Raw genomic sequence first — 21,195 nt, 5'->3', positions numbered from 1 at the left:
TACATAACACAAAATAATAAACACTGTTTTGGAAAGCAGATTTAATGTAAACAAAGATTTTTTTTGAAGTCAAACAATTACTAAATCATTAGAAATGTTAGTAAACCATGCATATTCAAAAGCCATTTCTTCTGTACTGTAAAGCAGCTGATAAATTACAAAGAAATATTAGTTATTAAAAAACACTCTTAAAATGATTTAAAAGATTTTTGTATTAGATGACAGTGAAACGCAATCAACACCTTTTGATTAGAAAATATTTAAAGAAATGTGCAATGGTCTAGTAAGCCTGCTCCCTAAACAATATGCATCTGTCCATTATACTACTGCAGATAGTGTATACATTTTTAACATGACTAGATTTAAAAAACAATTTTTATTCATATATCTCAAGGTCATGAAAATAGAAAATATATTAATGACAGATGCATGTCAGTAGGTATAGGGTCACTGGCAATAGGTTTAAACGGCATTAGAATGACATTAACTTCAGACAGCTTTCCTAAGGCTCTAAGGAGAAAAGTCTATTTACATGCAGTCAAAGGGAGTATTAATTAAGAGAGGAGAGCCCAGGGAGTGCTGGTTTAGCGTGTGCCTGCAGGTCACTCTGGAGGGAGAGGAGGTGCTGGGGAGGAATAGTCATGCAGAAGGGGAATACCATGAACGGGAAGCCAGAGCAGGATAGGAGTGAGAGACACAGACTCACTCTGTCTGCGGTGCGGTGGAACAGTCCGTGGGATGCCTTGGAAGGAGCCCTGCCAAGGAGAGAAGGAGGGGGCAGAATACCCACCCTGTGCAGAGAGAGATGGGGGTAGGGAGGTATAATAAAAAAGGGAACCAAAAAATAGAGAAACCACAGTCATACTTTAAAAAAAAAATAACAACAGTGTTAATGAGAAGACAGATTTCATTTTTTAAAATATAGGCAGCCCAAATTACTAAAAATACATCATAATCCAAAACTAGTTATTTTTCATATGTTAAGAAAAAAATTATTTTCCTCTAATATTTGTAGTTAATGCATATGAAATAATATATTTTTTCTGGCATACAATTACATTTATCATCATGTATCTCTTTGTAAAGTAGCAGATTCCAGTTTTTTTGCAAAAAATGAAAGCATTTAAAAGGGGAGATAGACTTTAAGTGTTAAACACACAGAAACTGCATCAATAATAAATTAGGCATTAAAAAATTACCATACAAAATTTTTTTCTTTTTTAACTCATAGGTTTTCAAAGGATTAGCAGCTAAAATAAAGAACATTATCTGAAGATAGCAGAACCAACAGAGCATTCAAAAGACTTAGGATGTTGTAAGAGTGAGTACTATATCAAGAATGTGACATACAGGCCACAGGTTACACATGCAAACTTTTTAATTTTATTAACTTGTGGCTTCTTAGCTTTACTTATTTTGATCAGATTATCAGAACTGGAAAGCAACAGAAATGTCATTTACTTCGATTTCCTCACATTCCAGGTAAAACTGGGTCTTCAAGAGAGAATTTGTTCACACAAATAGAACCAGATTGGGTCTCATGTCTCTCTGTTCCTAGCCTCCTCACTGATGAGATATATCCACACATAAAACTATAGAAACACTCATGATAGCATCAAGAAAAATGAGCTTGTAAATCATCATCACACCCAGCTCAATTTGCAAAATAAAGTATGCATAATTTTCCACACCAATTAATCTGATATAGAAATGATGTACTAGAAGATTACTAATGTATTTTACTGATGTTTAGATATTTCGAGAACACTGATCCAAATAAAAAACTTATGTCCACCCCTGTATCAACATTCCTTGCCTCAGGTTCAGTATAATCAGACACTTATTTAAATATAAGAATAATCCTACATTGCTCACTATAAAACAAAAACCAAAAAAAGATCCATTTTCTATGTTGATTAAGGAAACAAATAGCTACAAGAAACTAAATAAAATTAATGATCTTTAGAGTATCCTAGTAAATAAAGATCCTGTCTTTTGAAATTATTGTAACTTCTCCACTAATTTAGCCATGGATGTTTGTGAAAACACATTAGGAAATATTTAACAGGGTGATGACCCCAGGTGCTCTCCATAGATATTACCTGATACAACTCCATTTTGCTGTTTCCGAGATGTTTTGGTCCAAAACCTTTACACAAAGCAAGTCCTCAGCCAAGAAGGGGCATGTACTTTTCTCCCTATGGGTTTCACCAGGCAGGACCAGCTTCTACTCACTGCACTGGGTAAAGAAACTTTCAGATAGGGATTTTGTATATAAACTAAACCAGCAGTCAGAGATTCCTTCTCAAAGAAATAAGGTCTCCCTGGGGGTTTATGGAAATAGTACCCACTGGGAATCAAGGAACTGTGTTTTTCCTTGGATCTTCTAAGAGCCTATAACCTTGAGAAAGCCACTGATCTTCTCTGAGTCTCAGTCTCTTCATTTGTAAGATGCAGGATTGGAATGTGCTACAGACTAAGTCATCTGTGTCCCCGCCCCCAAGTTTCATATGTTGAAACCTACTGCCCCAGTGTGATGGTTTGGAGGTGGGCCTTTGGGTAGTGATTAGCTCATGAGGTTGGAGCCCTTACGAATAGGATTAGTGCCCTGTGAAAGAAATCCCAGAAAGCCCCCTCAGCCCTTCCACCATGTTGAGGACACAGGGAAAAGACGGCTGTCTACAAACCAGGAAGCAGGCTGGTGCCTTGATCTTGGAATTTCCAGCCTCCAGAACTGTAAGAAATAAATTTCTATTGTTTATAAGCCAGTCTGTGGTATTCTGTTATAGGTGCCTGAACGAACTAAGATAGAATGGTTCATCTCTAAGAAACGTCTCACTTTTAGTTGTAATTCAGTTGGCTCACACACCCCCACTCCAGAGTCATTGTTATCCTTTAATTTTATAACTCTATTTATATGGCACTTAATCAACTGTATTAAATTGTCTCTCATGATAAATCATTAGTTCTTTAAAATAATTTAAGTGAAAGTATCTGTAAGAATACCTAGAACCTGTCAGGAGTTTAAAAGATGTTAAATGTCCCACATTCTCTGCCTAACCGTCCCCAGCAAACGGGAGGCTCTGTTTACTGATTCAAACTGAATTAAATTAAGTTATTGTGTTTACCTAGAGATGAAGATATAACATCTGCCAGGCCTGGACACACACTACAAGCACCTAAAAATCTTAAAAAACAAATACAATGATACCCATTCTTTACTCCCCCAAGACCAACAAATCAATGAGATATCAACTACACACCTACCAGAATGGCTAAAATTAAAAAAATAATAATGACAACACTAAATGCTAGTGAGGATGCAGAGAAACTGGATCACTCATACAATGCTGATGAGAATCTAAAATAGCACAGCTACTCTGACAGTTTGCCAGTTTCTCTGAAAACTAAACGTACAGTTACAACATTACCCAGAAACCACACTACTGGGCATTTATCCTAGAGAAATGAAAATTTACATCTACACAAATATTCATAACAGCTTTATCTGTAATAGCCAAAAACTGGAAACTACCAACATGTCTATCTATTATAGACACAAGTGGTTAAAAAAACTGTGGAACATCCATATTATGGTCTACTACTCAGCAGTAAAAAGGAACAAATTACTGATAGACACAACTACTTGGATGGATCTCCAGGGTACTATGCTGGGTGAAAAAAAGCCAATCTCAAAAGCTCACACACTGTATAACACCATTTATATAAAATTCTTGAAATGACAAAATTTAGATATGGAAAACATTAGTGGTTGTCAGGGGTTAGGAATGGTAGGGGAAGAAGTGGTTGTGACTATTAAAAGGCAGCGCAGAAGAGAGAACTTTGTAGTGGTGCAATAATTCTGTGTTTTAAATATGGTAGCTGTTGCAGGAATCTACACAAGTGATAAAATGGCACAGAACTACGCATACTCTAAAGTCAATTTTGGTTTTGACACTGTACTACAGCTATATAAAATGTAACTGTTGTGGGATATTGGGTGAAATAAGGGATCTATTTTTGCAACTTCCTATGAATCTACAAGAATTTAAAATAAAAAGTAAAAACATAAATAGAGGAGTAAAAACAATGCACATTAGAGTGATACTGAGGAAAATTATTTGAAATGCTAATTGTATTGGTAGGATCATATTTTCTTGGGGAGAGAAGGAAAACATGTTTAAAAACCTTCTCATCTCTATATACTAAAGGTAATTTCCCTGATAATAAAAAGATAATTATATATTCCTTTCAATAGTAAAAAAAAAAAAACAACTGAAACAGCTATAAAACATGACTAACTAAACCTTGAGACCAGGCAAGTTCAGAGACAGCAGACATGTGAGCAACACCAAGCAGCAGCGCTAAGAAACAGCATGTGCTGGCTCCCCATGATTCCATGTCTACTGGAAGTGTTTCTACCAAGAAGGGAACTTGTACGGAAGACCCTGACTTAGAAACTTAGAAGACGTATGATTTAAAAGATGTAAGGAAAGGATGGGAAACATGATTTTGAGCAAAAAGACAGTATTAACAAAGAAAGAAAAAGTTCCCAGACGGATAGATCTCTTCCAGCAGTGAGTGCTGGAATACACTACACTCCTGAACTGAAGACTGCTGGAAGTCACGGCCACGTAAAGATAGATTTGAGAGCCAGAAGGTCTAGTCCCCATAACTGGAAGACATGTCCACCATCCTCTGGTCCAGAAACAAGGCCTCACTGTCCTATCATCTGATTTACACTTTGCTGACTGTCCATGAGTATCATAAACTAAGAATAAAGCAATGTCTTTTATTTAGTATCCAAAGCCCTTAGCACTGGGATTGAAATATAGAAAAAACTAGTCAAAGTTCAATGAATGAATGAATAAATGGACCTATGGTTTAAAACCTGAAGGAATTTTCTATTTTGTGTTTTTTTGGTCAATTCCTGCTACATAGTTCAGGTTTAAAGCCAAACCCAGTGACCTCCATTCAGAGCCGCACTGTCCAATATGGTTGCTAGCAGCTATATGGGGTTAAGCAGATAGTCTCAATCGAAATGTGGTATAAATGTAAAATACACACAAGATGTCAAAGACTTCATACGAAAACAAAAACTAGAATATAACGTATCTCAATATCTTCTTTATATTGATTACATGTTCAAATGGTACTACTGGGTTAAACAGAGTATTTTATTAAAATTAATTTTGCATGTTTCTTCTTGTTTTAATTTGGATACTAAAGCATTTATATTATATATGTAGCTCACATTACATTTATATTGGAGCACTAATTAGAGGGCAGGAAAGTGCATAATTCTTTCCTAGTTGATGCTGTGAAGATCACTAAGCTCTGCCCAGGAAAGGGCCTTTTGCTCATCTGAGTCTACTTTAAATCTTCTGCTGACTTTTAAGATGAAGATATGAGATGCTTTCTGCTGGAGAAATCACAATGGTTGTATATAAAAACAAAAAGCAGTAGGAATGCATATGAATATATCACATCCAAGGGGGAAAAAAATCTACTTGCAGGAAAACATAGGATATCTGACATATAGTTTAACCATATGCATAACATTCTAGTTACACTTTAAATCGGTGGGACAAAACACATACATATGCAAACAAACAAGAACAAAATAAAAGAATATGAAAACATTAAAAAACAAGAGTATATGGATTCAGGGTTTTAGAGGAAATTTCATTTCTCTCAAGATAAAGCCTAGGGAGACCAAGTAAAAACATCTTTCTGTGCACTCGAACTTTGTTGGGATAAGATAAAGAACAGTGAGCCAAGTTCTTCAGAACACTTGCAGCTCTTCCCTCAGCAGCTGCTTTTTCTTAAAGCAAGGGATGAGAACAGATGAGAGTTACCACCTGAGCTTAGAGGATGGAGAATTTTTAATCTTAGCACTGACGAGATAAAACTTTTCCTGATTCAGGAAGATTAGTTTGCTTGTGTCTCCCTCTCTGGGAGAGCTTAGGAAGCCTCCTGGAATGGTCTAATTTGCTCTGAAAGGGGTCTGTGGCAGTTGGCACTGTAGCACTGAGCTTCCTTAGTGGATGAAACTCTTTACTAGAGATTTCTGTCTTCCATAAACTCATTCCCACCTCCCACCACCCCACTTTGAATCTACATCTGTATCTAACTTCTCCGGCACCTTTCAAGTTCCAATCCTACATATTCAAACTCCTCTACCCTTCTGTCCTGCCAGAATCTCAATCTCAAGTGATTAAAATATATATCTAAAGCCTTTAGCAGTTTTCTTACCTAATAAAATCCCTTCTCTTGGTTCTCCTATTTTCTTAACTGACATGTCATATTCCCAGTCATCCACATTTGAGAACTTACATCCATCTTCTTCCCATTCATCACACCTTTTCATCTAATCACTTTTCAAGACAACAGATTCTGCCTCAGTGATTTTCTCTGCATCTCCATGAGAGATCAAAAATCATAGGTTAGCCTCATCTCCTGGGCTATTATAATAATCTTCTAAGTAGTTTTCCCTGCCTTCACTATGTTCTCACTGGAATTGATTCAATCCTACTGGGTCCTGTGCTAAGCCACTAAGCACAGATGAAGGAATGAGACACAGCCCCTGCCTCAAGACAATCACAGTTTCTCCTCTCACATTACTCTCCCTGTAACAAAATATAGTTAAGTCTGGCCCCTGCTAGAAACTTCTGGCTACAGAATTAAGTTGAAAGTTCTCAGTCTAACATCTAAGTCTCTCCATAATGTGATCCAACTGTAACTCTCCAAACTTCTCTCTTTCCTCATAATAATTCTTATGTAATCATTACTACTACCACCACCAATAACTACACTAAAACATGGCAAAGTATAGTAAATGATTTAAAAAAACAGAGAGGTAACAATCCAAATGTTACAGAGTTACAATAGTAAAAGAAATTTCATCTGGTTGGTAAATTTTTATTTAATTCATGCCCAGGTATTCCTTCTGAGAAAGATAACAAGCAGCCCCTAGTGCCCAGTGATCTCATAAACAATCTCACAGAACACCATGGTTACTCTGAGACCATGGTAAGATGAAACAAAATAAGGTCACTTCATAATTTTGCCTAAGTACAGATAAAGGCAAGGTCACACTGTGCCATCCAGAAAGTACTCTAGACTTTTCTACCTTCTGATAGTATCCAATCTGAGCAAACCCATGATTCTTTAGACCCTCCCTCAAATCATCCAAGAAAAGCTCAGATCCTATAAAAGGTTCTTCCTGATACAATCTTGGTATCATTTTTCACAATGTGTGTTCTCCCTGGCTGCAACAAGTAATCTACCCAACTTGTTGTACAGATATATTCCTGGTGGGCTTTGGCTGAAGGTACATTGACACTTCCCTGCTCTGAATGATCAGGATAGCTATATTTGCTTAGAAATTTTAGGACTAGGTAACAGAAATGGTATTATTTTCTGCTATATCAGGAATATCAATGTAACTTTTTGAAAGAACCCTCTGAGCATAATACTAAAGAGACATTCTCTAGGAAAAAAATTTAGTTACATCTGACATTTAAAAAATAGTAATTTTCGAAAACATCTGTAAAAATGTTTCTGTAATTACCTAAGAACAAGAGAAGTTAAAATGCTCCAACAAATAAAGGCCTAATAAGTTAGCACTCTGCTAGCATAAACTAAAAGAGGAGCAACTTTTATTACCTCTTATGGAAGCTGATTAATTTCTTCTAAAAGACTAATTTGATCATGCTGCTTCTTGGAAACCTAACAGGATCATCCATTTCTCACTGATTGCTATCTAACATTAAATTCTAAGAGTAAAATCTCTCTATGTGCTGCCTACACCCTCATTGTGTTAAGTCAGTAAGTTAAACCCTACATTACACACATGAAATGGATACCAGCAGTGGAAAACTTTGGTGCTGTTCTTTGTTTTCTAACTACTGTGCACACAAACTTTGTTTCTTTCAGTGGATATTTTATTTATTATTTTTTAAAAATTTATTTATTATTTATTTATTTATGTTTGGCTGCGTTGGGTCTTTGTTGCTGCATGAGGGCTTTCTCTAGTTGCGGCGAGCAGGGGCTACTCTTCATTGCGGTGCGCAGGCTTCTCATTGCGGTGGCTTCTCTTGTTGTGGGGCCCGGGCTCTAGGCGCGTGGGCTTCAGTAGTTGTGGCACGCAGGCTCAGCATTTGTGGCTCACGGGCTCTAGAGTGCAGGCTCAGTAGTTGTGGCACACCAGCTTAGTTGCTCCGCGGCATGTGGGATCTTCCTGGACCAGGGCTCAAACCCATGTCCCCTGCATTGGCAGGTGGATTCTTTTTTTTTTTTTTTTTTTTTTTTTTTTGCGGTATGCGGGCTTCTCACTGCTGTGGCCTCTCCCGTTGCAGAGCACAGGCTCCGAATGCGCAGGCTCAGCGGCCATGGCGCACGGACCCAGCCGCTCCGCGGCATGTGGGATCTTCCCGGACCGGGGCACGAACCCGTGTCCCCTGCATCGGCAGGCGGACTCTCAACCACTGCGCCACCAGGGAAGCCCGGCAGGTGGATTCTTCACCACTGCGCCACCAGGGAAGTCCCTTTCAGTGGATATTTTAAACAAAGTTCCAAAAATGCCTACTTCGGTTCTGGTATTTGGTATTAGAGGATACAAATTTACATACCCTTAAATTTACGACCGGATAAATCACTCAGCTGCTCTAATATCTATATTTCATTTGTCCCTAGCCTTGAAAAACAATTCCATTTTTCAGTTATTGGTTTCAGGTGCTATTGTTCATAAACTACAGTGTAAAAGACACACATAATAGAATTCCTGGTGTGTTGTCATACTCACATGCATGCTAAAATGGAATGTCTCAGTACAAAGATGGTTCCTATCAGCATTTAGCTCACTGAAACATAAGTCATATTCAATGTTCAATGTCTAATATTGATTAAACATTATTGCATGACCACTAAATATTACAAGTTTATACACCAAAGGATATAGATATTTCACTTAAAATACCCCTAGTGGCATATTTTAAATGTAAGTAATAGTGAATATAAATAAAGAGCTTAGCAAAGAAATAAATCCCTTAATTCCCTTTGGAAATATATATAAATAGTAATGTAACGACTCTCTAATTGGGAGAAAATGGCACATCTAAGTTTAAAATCAGGACATTAATCTTACATAAAAATTAACCAATAATACTGCCCACTTCCAAATCAGAAAGGCATGTGGTCTAAAAAAAAAGAGGACTTAGGAAAGAGTCCTTGAGACAAATCTTTGGGTTATATTGTTCCTTACATTTAACATTTCATCGTATCTCCCAGGCAAGGGAAAAAAAAGGAGCAGAGCTCTTTGCTAGCACATATACCATGACTGGTAGGACCAAGTAAATTCCTTCTCCTTTGGGAATTATAAACAATTGATTTTTGTGTGTGTGATATGTTTGTGATATATTTTTCTGATTCAATATTTTCTATTTTATAAATAGCTATAATAGGAACATAGTTGACTATGTACGACATTTTGAAATATATGTATGATCCAATAAATCTGAGTCATGTGAACCTAATTCTAAGCACAAAGGATTGCAAATAATGCTGATAATATTCCAATTCTTGAATTTATATAAATTTTATTCATATCTATTAAATATGCTATAAAGTGGATTAATCTGTGATTCAGTACTAGAAACTAATTCCAACAGAGCATTTAGATTTTATATAAAAGCATCTTTCTTAACTCCTTTGCTCTATATAATAAGAGTTAGTTCTTAAAATATGAGAGGAACTAGTATCAGGTCAAATTGTGCACAATCTGAGTTTTAACTGATCGGCAACTTTCCCATTGATACCAATAAAACAGTGTTTATTCCTACACTCAATTTTCAGAGTAATCCAGGTTGGGTCATTATGTGAATCCTTTGGGTCCATCTTGCAATCCCTTCTTTGAGATTCAAGGGCATAAATAATAAGCTTTTATGGTGTGAGTCTAGAAATGTATTCTGGTATTTTGTCTTCTCTAGTTAAATTAAGATGTTCAAACAAATGTTCTATAAAAGTACCTATCGTGAAAATTTAGAATTTACTTAAAGTGCAAAATAACTATTCAAATCTTCAAATACTGATGTTAAATGCTTTAAAAACGATATGGGAAATACATTTTAAAAACTTAAAATTTAGTCCAAGATAATATTATTTATAAGAACATGCTTGTACATGGATCAACAATGTCATACTATGTTTAAAATAAAGTTTTATAAGTTTATATGTTTAAAGTGAATCCTTATTTCTCACATAATCACCATTTTCCTGCATATCCCTAGTCTCTTCAAGTATTCTTGTATGAATGATTAGGCACCTTCCATGTTTTTATTCTTCTTTCCATGTTATCCACTTCACCATTTTATCTGGGCATTCTGTCCCTCACATGAGAACATTTGGTCAGAACTTGACTTATACATTCTTCTTCTGAAGGTACCATCCATCTTCTCCTACAACTCATTTTTACCTTCTTTCTCTCTTTTTTTCCACTACCTAAATATGAACTCTATCTTTTTTATTTTCTTTCATTTCTTCCAAAAATTGCCTTCACTGACTTCCCCTTATTGTTCCAGGTGGCTTTCCTATAATCCATCTAAGTCTACTTCATCATTAACTCTAGAGATGCTTTGTCCAATATGGTATCCACTAGCCATATGTGGCTATTTACATTTAATTACAATTAAATATTATTTACAGTTATCTTCTGCAGTCACACTAGCCACATTTTCAAGTATTCAACAGTCACATGTAGCTAGTGGCTACTGCACTGGACCTCAGGGAAACTCTATGGAAGAGTGCTGATGTAGAATAGTCTCTCATTCTCAATTCTGGAACTCATCTCTGTCCACTGACATCTTTTGCTTTCTATGATTCAACCACTACCTTCACCCTTTTCACCAAGCTTGATTTTTCCACCTGGACTTTCCCAATCCTTTAAACCTTACAGCACTTTCTACACTTTAACTATATCACATCATCAGTTCCTTTAATAAGCACTTGTTAATGGAAGAATCCTTATTTGTCTGTATATTTTCTTTCCCAATTCCCCACTTCTACTTCAAGAGGCTAATAACTGAGATGGGAGGGGCTCACCAAACTTTTGTTGAACAAATTAATTATTAGCTTTGTACTTTATACAGAGCATACAAAAAATAACTATTTATTAGATGAAAAGAAATAAGTATCTTATAAACTTTAAAGGCCTATAGCTAAGTTTAAAAAAAGCAGATTGTTGATTACACTAACCATTATAATTCCCTGTTCATTTGTGTTAACAAGGATTCCACTGCTTAAAATAAGGCAAAAGAAGAGCAAGGTTGGCTTATCAGGCATTCTCTTACCATGAAATACCTATTACTTGGCACCATACAATAGGATAACGATGACTGATAGCCATGATGACTCTCTGGCTCAGGCATATCCTGAGCTGAGTTCAGAAAGTGTATTTTTAACACTAAACATGTTTTGAGATGTAGTATTTTTGAAAAACAATGAAGAAGCACAGAATGCATGGTTATTTTCTACTGTTTAGAAGAAGCCATTCCCTACCGTAACTATGCCCAAAACATAACCTTTACTGTCTGTATCTTAATGCATTTATACTTCCTAATAGCTTCCATATTTGAGTAATTATAATAACTGAATATATTTGAAAAGTCTCGACAAATAAAAAGAACAGGCGACATAATATATTTTGAGAGTCATATGCTGCTAAAGAGGGAAGACTGCATTTTTGACTTCTTTTTCTTGTAGGGCATGGGGAACTACTACTCTCATAAATACATGCAATAAGAGAGAGACTGGACACTCAAATAAAATGACCTACAGGGTACAGAATGGAAAAGCTATTAAATGCACATTCATTCATATAAGACACAGAAGAGAAGCTTTAGAAAGCACAAAAACACCTAAGAACAAGAAAAATCCACTTACCTTAAAAAAAAACTGACAGCCATGGCAGATTCAAAATTATTAGAGTAAAAAGAGTAGAACAAAACATCAAAATAGTAAATGACAAGAAAAGAGGATAAGAGTGTTACTCACAGGAATTTTTCTCCAGGGTGTTTGGGTATATTTATCAGCATATGTGCGTTTTTCCTCTTTAGATTTTTGATGGCAGTTACACCGAGTTGCCTGAACAAAACCACAAATTTTTACATTGGTATAATTCTATATATACACATATACATACAAACAAAGTAATTAGGGTCTCTCTTAGGGGGTTAAAATAAAAAGGCAAACATCAAAATCTATTCAGTAGTCTCCCATCTTTTTCACAGACTGGATTTTAGATTCACCCAGCAAGGCAAAATTTTGAGTAGTCAAAATTACCCTTGGCAATCTCTTATACTGCCCATACAACACACTACTTATGATTTTATGTATATAAATATATGTGTTTATAGATGTAGAACATATACAGCAATATACAGTATATAAAGAATATAATAGCAAAACTTTAAATACCTCCCTAAACTATTATGGTACTACAATCACTGCAGCACAGTTTCTTAAAGTCCATTTTTGATGGGACTCGGCTATTAAATACCACCAGTCCACAATTAAGGTTGTCTCTTCACCCGTGAAACACATTTAAAAGCCCCTTTAATGATGTGTTGACTTTACTGGACTGGAATATTTTAAAGGATCTCTGCCCTTTGACAAGATCCATCCGACCATCTCAGTTCATAAATAAATTCTCTTCACATGACTTCACTCAGAGCATACTCATTCAGTAATTTATACAACACAAAATAATGTGCCTATTGTGTAAACTATGGTCTCTCAAATAAATATTAAATTTTTAAAAAAGGAAAAGATTGATAATGATAATTTCTCCTTGGTGTGAAGTTGGAATATAGCCATATTATTTATTAAACAACCCCACTGGAGGTAAATATGCTTTCTTGTAGGAAAACCTACATAACAAATTCTTGATTATTGCATCAAGCTAAAATGGTAAGTTTTTACTTTTAAAATATTTACCAATATTCAAATTTTTTCTTAATTGCAATCAGATCATCCCAATTTCCATAATCAAAATAAAGTCTAATCAAAACAAAAATCTCTGTAATACAGACTTGTTTCCCATTCTTTGTATTCTTAGTATAGACATATTTCCCATTCTGAAACACGAGACAGTCATTGAAACAAAATTCAATATATATGCAGGTCAATCGAGAGCTCCCCGAACTCAATATAATAGGACTTTGTAAAGAAGAAAACAGATAGTATAAGACATTTATCTTTTTTTTAAACATCTTTATTGGATATAATTGCTTTACATTGTTGTGTTAGTTTCTGCTATGTAACAAAGTGAATCAGCTATATATATACATATATCCCCATATCCCCTCCCTCTTGCAACTCCCTCCCACCTGCCCTATCCCACCCCTCTAGGGGGTCACAAAGCACCAAGCTGGTCTCCCTGTGCTATGTGGCTGCTTTCCACTAGCTATCTATTTTACATTTGGTAGTGTATATATGTCAATGCCACTCTCTCACTTTGTCCCAGCTTACCCTTCCCCCTCCCTGTGTCCTCAAGTCCATTCTCTATGTCTGCGTCTTTATTCCTGTGTACCCCTAGGTTCTTCAGAACCTTTTTTTTTCTTTTCACATTCCATATATACGTGTTAGCATACGGTACTTGTTCTTCTGTTTCTAACTTACTTCACTCTGTATGACAGACTCTAGGTCCATTCACCTCACTACAAATAACACAATTTCATTTCTTTTTATGGCTGAGTAATATTCCATTGTATAATGTGCCATCTTCTTTATCCATTCCTCTGCCGATGGACACTCAGGTTGCTTCCATGTCCTGGCTATTATAAATAGTTCTGCAATGAATACTGTGGTACATGATTCTTTTTGAATTATGGTTTTCTCAGAGTATATGCCCAGTAATGGGATTGCTGGGTCATATGGTAGTTCCATTTTTAGTTTTTTAAGGAACCTCCATACTGTTCTCCATAGTGGCTGTTCAATTTACATTCCCACCAACAATGCAAGAGGGTTCCCTTTTCTCCACACCCCCTCCAGCATTTATTGTCTGTAGATTTTTTGATGATGGCCACTCTGACTGGTGTGAGGTGACCTCATTGTAGTTTTGATTTGCGTTTCTCTAATGATCAGTGATGTTGAGCATCCTTTCATGTGTTTGTTGGCAATCTGTATATCTTCTTTGGAGAAAAGTCTGTTTAGGTCTTCGGCCCATTTTTGGATTGGGTTGTTTGTTTTTCTGATATTGGGCTGCATGAGCTACTTGTATATTTTGGAGAGTAATCCTTTGTCAGTGGCTTCCTTTGCAAATATTTTCTCCCATTCTGAGGGTTGTCTTTTCATCTTGTTTATGATTTCCTTTGCTGTGCAAAAGCTTTTAAGTTTCATTAGGTCCCATTTGTTTATTTTTGCTTTTATTTCTATTTCTCTAGGAGGTGGGTCAAAAAGGATCCTGCTGTGATTTATGTCATAGAGTGTTCTGCCTGTATCTTCCTCTAAGAGTTTTATACTGTCTGGCCTTACATTTAGGTCTTTAATCCATTTTGAGTTTATTTTTGTGTATGGTGTTAGGGAGTGTTCTAATTTCATTCTTTTACATGTAGCTGTCCAGTTTTCCCATCACCACTTATTGAAAAGGCTGTCTTTTCTCCATTGTATTCTCTTGCCTCCTTTATCAAAGATAAGGTGACCATATCTGTGTGGGTTTATCTCTGGGTTTTCTATCCTGTTCCACTGATCTATATTTCTGTTTTTGTGCCAGTACCATACTGTCTTGATTACTGTAGCTTTGTAGTATAATCTGAAGTCTGGGAGCCTGGTTCCTCCAGCCCCATTTTTCTTTCTCAAGATTGCTTTGGGTATTCAGGGTCTTTTGTGTTTCCATACAAATTATGAAATTTTTTGTTCTAGTTCTGTGAAAAATGCCATTGGTAGTTTGATAGGGATTGCATTGAATCTGTAGATTGCTTGGGTAGTATAGTCATTTTCACAACATCGATTCTTTCAATCCAAGAACATGGTATATCTCTCCATCTATTTGTATCATCTTTAATTTCTTTCATAAGATAGACATTAATGTCTTTTGTAAGACATTTATCTTAATGCAAGCACATTACTTGTTCTATCCTGACTGCTGCAATTCCAGAAATAATGTCCTGTCTGTAGCCTATGTGTTAACATATGAAGAACAATAACCAGCAAATATTTGAATTTTCCACAATTTGGAAAACCTAGTTTTTAGTGACATTTCAATAGATAGAAAACAGCTATTCAAATCACTCCCTCTCCATCTGCATTCTTTATTGCTGACAGATTCTGTTCAGATTCTCACCTTCTATGCAGTCCCATATTCAGGGAAGTATGTATCCTCTCTTAACCCAGTGATAGATTTTGATTAGTCTGAACCAATCTGATTCATCCCATTCCTCAGTGCTTAAGGGACAACGAACTCAAATCTAGTCAATAAGACATGAGGCAAGCCTGGGCTATTTCTAAGAAAGTGCTCTTAATTTTTAAAATTGGTGTGCTACAGAAAATAGGTGCTTTTCCTATCTTTGGGGACTACTGAGTATATGACACATAGAGCTATGGCAGACATCCTGTGACCATGAAGGGGCAGCCAAGAGGATTCCAAAAAAGCTACCCTAGAACTTTGCTATTACCCAAATGATCAATTAGGAAACCATGGAAGCAGATGGGACCAATATACTTTCTTGTTATTTAAGTTTATAAATGTTCTCATTTTCAAGTCACTTTTAGTTAGACTTTTACTTAAAACTTAAAACATCATTAGATATGCACTGATTTACTAGCTGGGTGATTTGGGGCAAATCATCAAATAAGAGTTATTATTTATCATGCACCCATGGGCCAACTGTAGCATTAGAGAGTATGTAGTTCATTTAGCTATCACAACCCTATATGGTCAGTATTATTTTTATTATCCTCACATATAGAAGAGGCTTAAGAGAAATTAAGTAACTTCCCTAAGAGAAGACGGCTACTAAGTTTCAGAGCCAGGATTTGAACCCAGGTCTATGCAGCTTCAGGCTGGTCATGGCTTCTCAAATATATTACATTGCTAACCTACTTAAGCTGAATTCTACTTTCTAATGTCTCCACAAAGAAAATTCTACACAATAATTTCATAAGATTATTCTGAGGACTCAATGAACAAACGCATCTAAATTAACTATCATTCAACTAGTACACTAAGATGAAAATAAATGGGCATTCTCAGCATTTTGGAATAAGGTTCAAATAATCATGTCTCTATACCTTTCAGTTTCATTTCTGGAGCACTACAATCTGATTTTATACCTGTATACTTCACACAAAATATGAATTTAACACATCATATTGTCACTATATTTTTCTTAAAGTTTGCATGTAAACATAGGTTAGAGCTGAGTGCCTATTTTTGAAAAAAGATAAGAAGTATAGAAAGCTAGAAATGGAAAAAGACTGAAATCATATAGAAAAAACTTCACATTTTTGATAAAGAAAGCACTAGAGACTGATGGAAAGTGCCAATGTCATTCAGCTAATTAATACTGAAGACAAGAGATTCAGCTAATTAATACTGATGAAAAGTTATCTAATTCCTATTCCATGGCTCCTCTGATGTCATTTTGCTATTTTTAAGAAGAGCAAATTAGGGATACAAGGAAAGAAAAAAACTGTAAAGAGAAAGGCAATTTTAATTTTGGTAATCTGAAAAATGCTCTTACCTATCTCTACTTTCAGTGGCTTATATCTCTTTAAATTCTCTTGATTTGAACAAGTGACTTTCCAGTTCCACAACTAAACTAAAGGTAGGTGATGGGATCTTCCAAGATAAATACGATTTCTAAGTTTAATGTATTAAATACAGAGAATTTCGAAGCACATATCGCTAAAGAGTAATGTTTTCACTTTCTTTGCTTTTCTTCCTTTCTTTAGGATTCTCTTAGATATTTCTAAAACCTTTCTAAAAGTTATTTGTAAGGTGAGATATTGTTAAGGATAACTGGCCCAGTCTCTTCAGTAAGTCAGTACAATTAAAAAAAAGAATAATTCTAAAGTAAAAGAGACTTAAGGAATAACTAGATGTAATGTACAAATGTACAGGATATTTTTAGAACTGCAGAAATCTGAATATGGACTGGATATTAGAAAATATTAAAAAATTACTATTAACTGGTTAAAGATAATAATATTTCAGCTAGGAAGAGAACATTTCTTATTTTTTAAAGAGGCACACTGAAGTTAAAAAGAACACTATTAAAACTTCTCAGCATAAAAAGCTATATCTTTCATTATTTATTAATCATATATCAATCTAAAGTGACCTCTTTTCATAATTTTTTCAGTCTTAGATTTCTTCTTCTAATTTTAATACTGCAACTTCAGTTTTTTAGATGAGAATAACTTTATGCTGTCTCACCCAACCTTTTATATTCAGCATTATTGTGCTGTTTTACTTTATCTAAATTTCCTTTATACAAAGAAATTAATGTATTTTGCTTTAAATCCTCAACAAAGCTCTCTCCATGAGATAAGGCCGCTTGCATTTACTATTATATTTATTACATTTGGTCTAATTTCTGTCACTTTACTTCTGCTGTTTTTAGACGTCCTTGGTATTTCTCTACTTTAGATGTCTTTTTACTTTCATCTTTTGCAAGATACATTATTCTAATCTAATATTAGTTATCTTAAAGCATTTCACAAACATTTTAATTTATCTAAGTATATAAAAAGAATAATTCTAGCTACCCATTTGTAGATAAACAATTCAGTACTACTGACTTCTTCAGCATATCCCTTATCTCTTTTCTCAAACCTATTTTATTTCATCTAAATATTTACAAAAATTAATAGCAATTTAAATTTTTAATTAAAAATTTTTTATTTCTAAACATGTTTTAATTAAATTTTTTTAACATTAAATGATATACAATTACATAAGATTAAATAATGAGCATTAAGTTTTCTCCCGTTAGTAGTTGGGAAGTTTATCCCACCTAATCTCTCTAAAGATGGTTTTCATTTCACCACTCATTCATTTTAATCTTTACTTCTTGAGTTATTTTTACATTTCTCTCTCAAGCATTTGGGATGCATTATTAAATAATTTTACAAAGATAACTGGGTGGCATATTTTTCAATATGCTAAAGGTCTGAGAATGTATCTTTGTATATAAATAAAAATGCATTTAGCTATAAAATGTGAGGGTCATAACCGTTTTTTCTAAAGTGCACTAGATACAACTTTTGTGCTCTGTAATAGATTTTTGCAAAATTTGAAGCTTAATTTCCTAAAAGTACCTTTTCTTCTCCCTAAAAATTGGTTGGGTTGGGTTTTGTCTTTAGTTTTTAAATACAAACACTGGTCTTACTCTTTTCCTTTTTAATCTTATACTTGGTAGGCCCTCAATTTGCAATATTCGGTTATTCTTTTTTCAGATTCATAAGTTTTCTGATACCCTTAATCATAACATCTGATCCATCTGTTCTTACTATTTATTCATAAGGTGGATCTCTGATCTGACCCCAACGGCTCAGAGCTCAATATATTATATCCTTTATATTCTGAGTGAGATTACTCCTTCATATTGCTGCATTGCTTTGCTATGTCAAAACAAGTTTTGACTTCCAACAAAGATTTTCTTTGGCCTCTTGTGATTGTTATGCCATTATATTCTTGTTATCCTGGACTTTTATTATTACAAACCAAATTATAATTAAATTCAAGAAACAGCACATACAGTTTTCATATGGTACTAACATTTGATATCATAACAATTATAAAATTATAAAGATTCAGACATATCTCTGAGAGATCACTCAGTATCATCCATGGGCAAGAAACATTTTTTTTAGAACAGCCATTCTAACAGACAGCCATTCAGATTCCTAAGACTAAACACCCGGTTTCATTCCTCAACAACATGAATGTAAATTGGTGAAGTTCAAATACTCAAAACAGAGGCAACTGAAAATGGATTGAGTTTTTCACCTTGAAAACTTATTATTTAGATTGAAAGTTAAACCACATACTTTAAGAGTGCATGTAACTTAAAAATAATACAATAGTGCAATCTCAAAAGCTAAAAATAAAATCCAGTTTCAATTCTGGCTAGTTTTATTAAAAATATACATATTGCCCAGTTTGAAAGGCCTGCACTTTACATACTACACTATAATACTTACAAGCTGATGTTCTAATAGTTGGATTTTTTCATCTTTTTTCTTTATTTCATCTTTAAGTTGTTTTATTTCATTTAATAAATCTTCATTCTGAAATATTTTAAAAAATTTAACATGAAGTATTTAATTGTATTTAAAAACACTAATGAGAAGCATTAAATCAATGATGAAGACTGAGTAATGAATTGGTTGTTTATTTAAGGGGAAAATTCTCCTTAAATATGGCAGCTATTAATCCATTTAAAAAAAAACCCATTTTGGTCTTCTAAGAATTCATAGTCTAAGGAGCCTGACACGTAAACAATGAACAATAATAGCAGCAACAGCTAACATTCATTGAGTATTAATCAGGTGCTAAGAACTAAGTACCTTTTAGGTATCTAAGTAGTTGATTCCAACTGCAACCCTGAGGTAGGTACTATTATCCCCATTTTACAGACAAGAAAATTGGGAACTAGGCCACATAGTAAAATAAATTACACACAAAACAGTAACTTCAGCTAGATTTCAAGGAATGTATAAGAGTTGCCTGTCAGAGGAAATGAAGGCCACAAGTAGAGAAAACTGTGTAATTAAAGGCACAGAGTCATTTCATAGCTGGTTCAGAAATCAGCAGAAAGATAAATGTGCCTGAAGGATAACAAGGAAGATTCCTTTTCCATGAGCTACTTTCATGAGAACTGCCTAAATCAAAGAGTAAATACTCTGTCAACTTAGTCTATAAGAAATTCCTAATAGTATTAAGAGAAACCTATTGTCAAGGTTAGTAGGAATCCAGTTACATTTCCAAGTATAAGGTATCATTACCCTATAGTTAGCCCATTTTGTTTACTGCTATTCAATTATCCAGAAGTATATACTGATGAAGTAATGCAAGCAAGGAAATTACAGTTGACCCTTGAACAACACAGGGGTTGGGGCACCAAAGCAGGGGTTAGGGGCACCGAACCTCTGCAAAGTCAAAAATCTGGGTATAATTTTTAGTCGGCCCTTGACATCCACAGTTCCTCCATATCCACAACGCTCACATCCTTGGATTCAACCAACTGCAGATCGGTGTAGTACCACAGTATATATTATTGAAAAAAATCCGCATGTAAGCGGACTCATGCAGTTCAAAACTGTGTTGTTCAGGGATAACCTGTAGAATATATATGTGAATGATACATCTTTCCAGAGAGAAAAGTAAGTAAGCAAATAATTATAATGTGTTGGTCATGAGCAAAGTACACACTCTTCTTCAGATACATTGGGAACAAAAAACAATATTGCAGTCTCATTAACAAGAGATTGGAAACAGACATTTTATGAAGGCTTTCACATATAAATAAGCATCGCAATGGGGAAGAAACATAGGGAAGAAAATATTTTTTAAATGCTGTATGTACACCACAATTGGGAAAAACTAATTATTATATATAAAAACTGACTTCCAGTTGAATTTAAAGAGTTTAGGGACTTTAAAAAATAATAAATCAAGACTAAAAAAAAAAGATGGACTGCAAATCATGAAGGACATTTTTTTTTTTTTTTTTTTTTTGCAGTACGTGGGCCTCTCACTGCTGTGGCCTCTCCCGTTGCAGAGCACAGGCCCCAGACGCGCAGGCCCAGCGGCCATGGCTCACGGGCCCAGCCGCTCCGCGGCATGTGGGATCTTCCCAGACCGGGGCACGAACCCATGTCCCCTGCATCAGCAGGCGGACTCTCAACCACTGCACCACCAGGGAAGCCCCATGAAGGACATATTTTTAAACTAAGTGGCAAATTAAGCTATCAAGAAATGATAAATATATTTGATTATATAAAAATTTAAAGCATCTATACAATTAACATTAAAGTTAAAAGCTGGTGAAAACCTATGCTAATATGACAAAGAATTTATAACTCAAGTATATTAGGGGACTGTTCAAACATATAAGATCATTTCCAGGCCCCAATAGACAAATAGTCAGTTCTCACAAATATACATATAACTGGAAAAATGTTCTATTTGAC

The 21,195-nt window shown here is 34.9% G+C and overlaps 1 protein-coding gene across 4 annotated transcripts in view; it reads right to left on the bottom strand.

Annotated features, from left to right (window-relative positions):
• The window catches only part of CCSER2 (coiled-coil serine rich protein 2), a gene marked incomplete at its 5' end in the record, with an annotated part of 109,910 nt that overhangs the window by 12,273 nt on the left and 76,442 nt on the right, over positions 1-21,195 (bottom strand). For 2 of the 4 annotated variants that reach the window (XM_079720652.1, XM_079720653.1), the window contains 3 exons: positions 707-791; positions 12,052-12,141; positions 19,204-19,290. In XM_079720652.1, the coding sequence (XP_079576778.1) occupies positions 707-791; positions 12,052-12,141; positions 19,204-19,290 (262 nt within the window). Of the gene's footprint in view, positions 1-658; positions 792-12,051; positions 12,142-19,203; positions 19,291-21,195 lie in introns of all 4 variants that reach the window. The other 2 variants (XM_079720651.1, XM_079720650.1) reach the window with 2 other exon arrangements.

The sequence above is a fragment of the Hyperoodon ampullatus genome, assembly GCF_949752795.1.
Source record: "Hyperoodon ampullatus genome assembly, chromosome: 1".
Taxonomy (NCBI): Eukaryota; Metazoa; Chordata; class Mammalia; order Artiodactyla; family Ziphiidae; genus Hyperoodon; species Hyperoodon ampullatus.
This window is presented reverse-complemented; position numbering and strand designations above follow the sequence as displayed.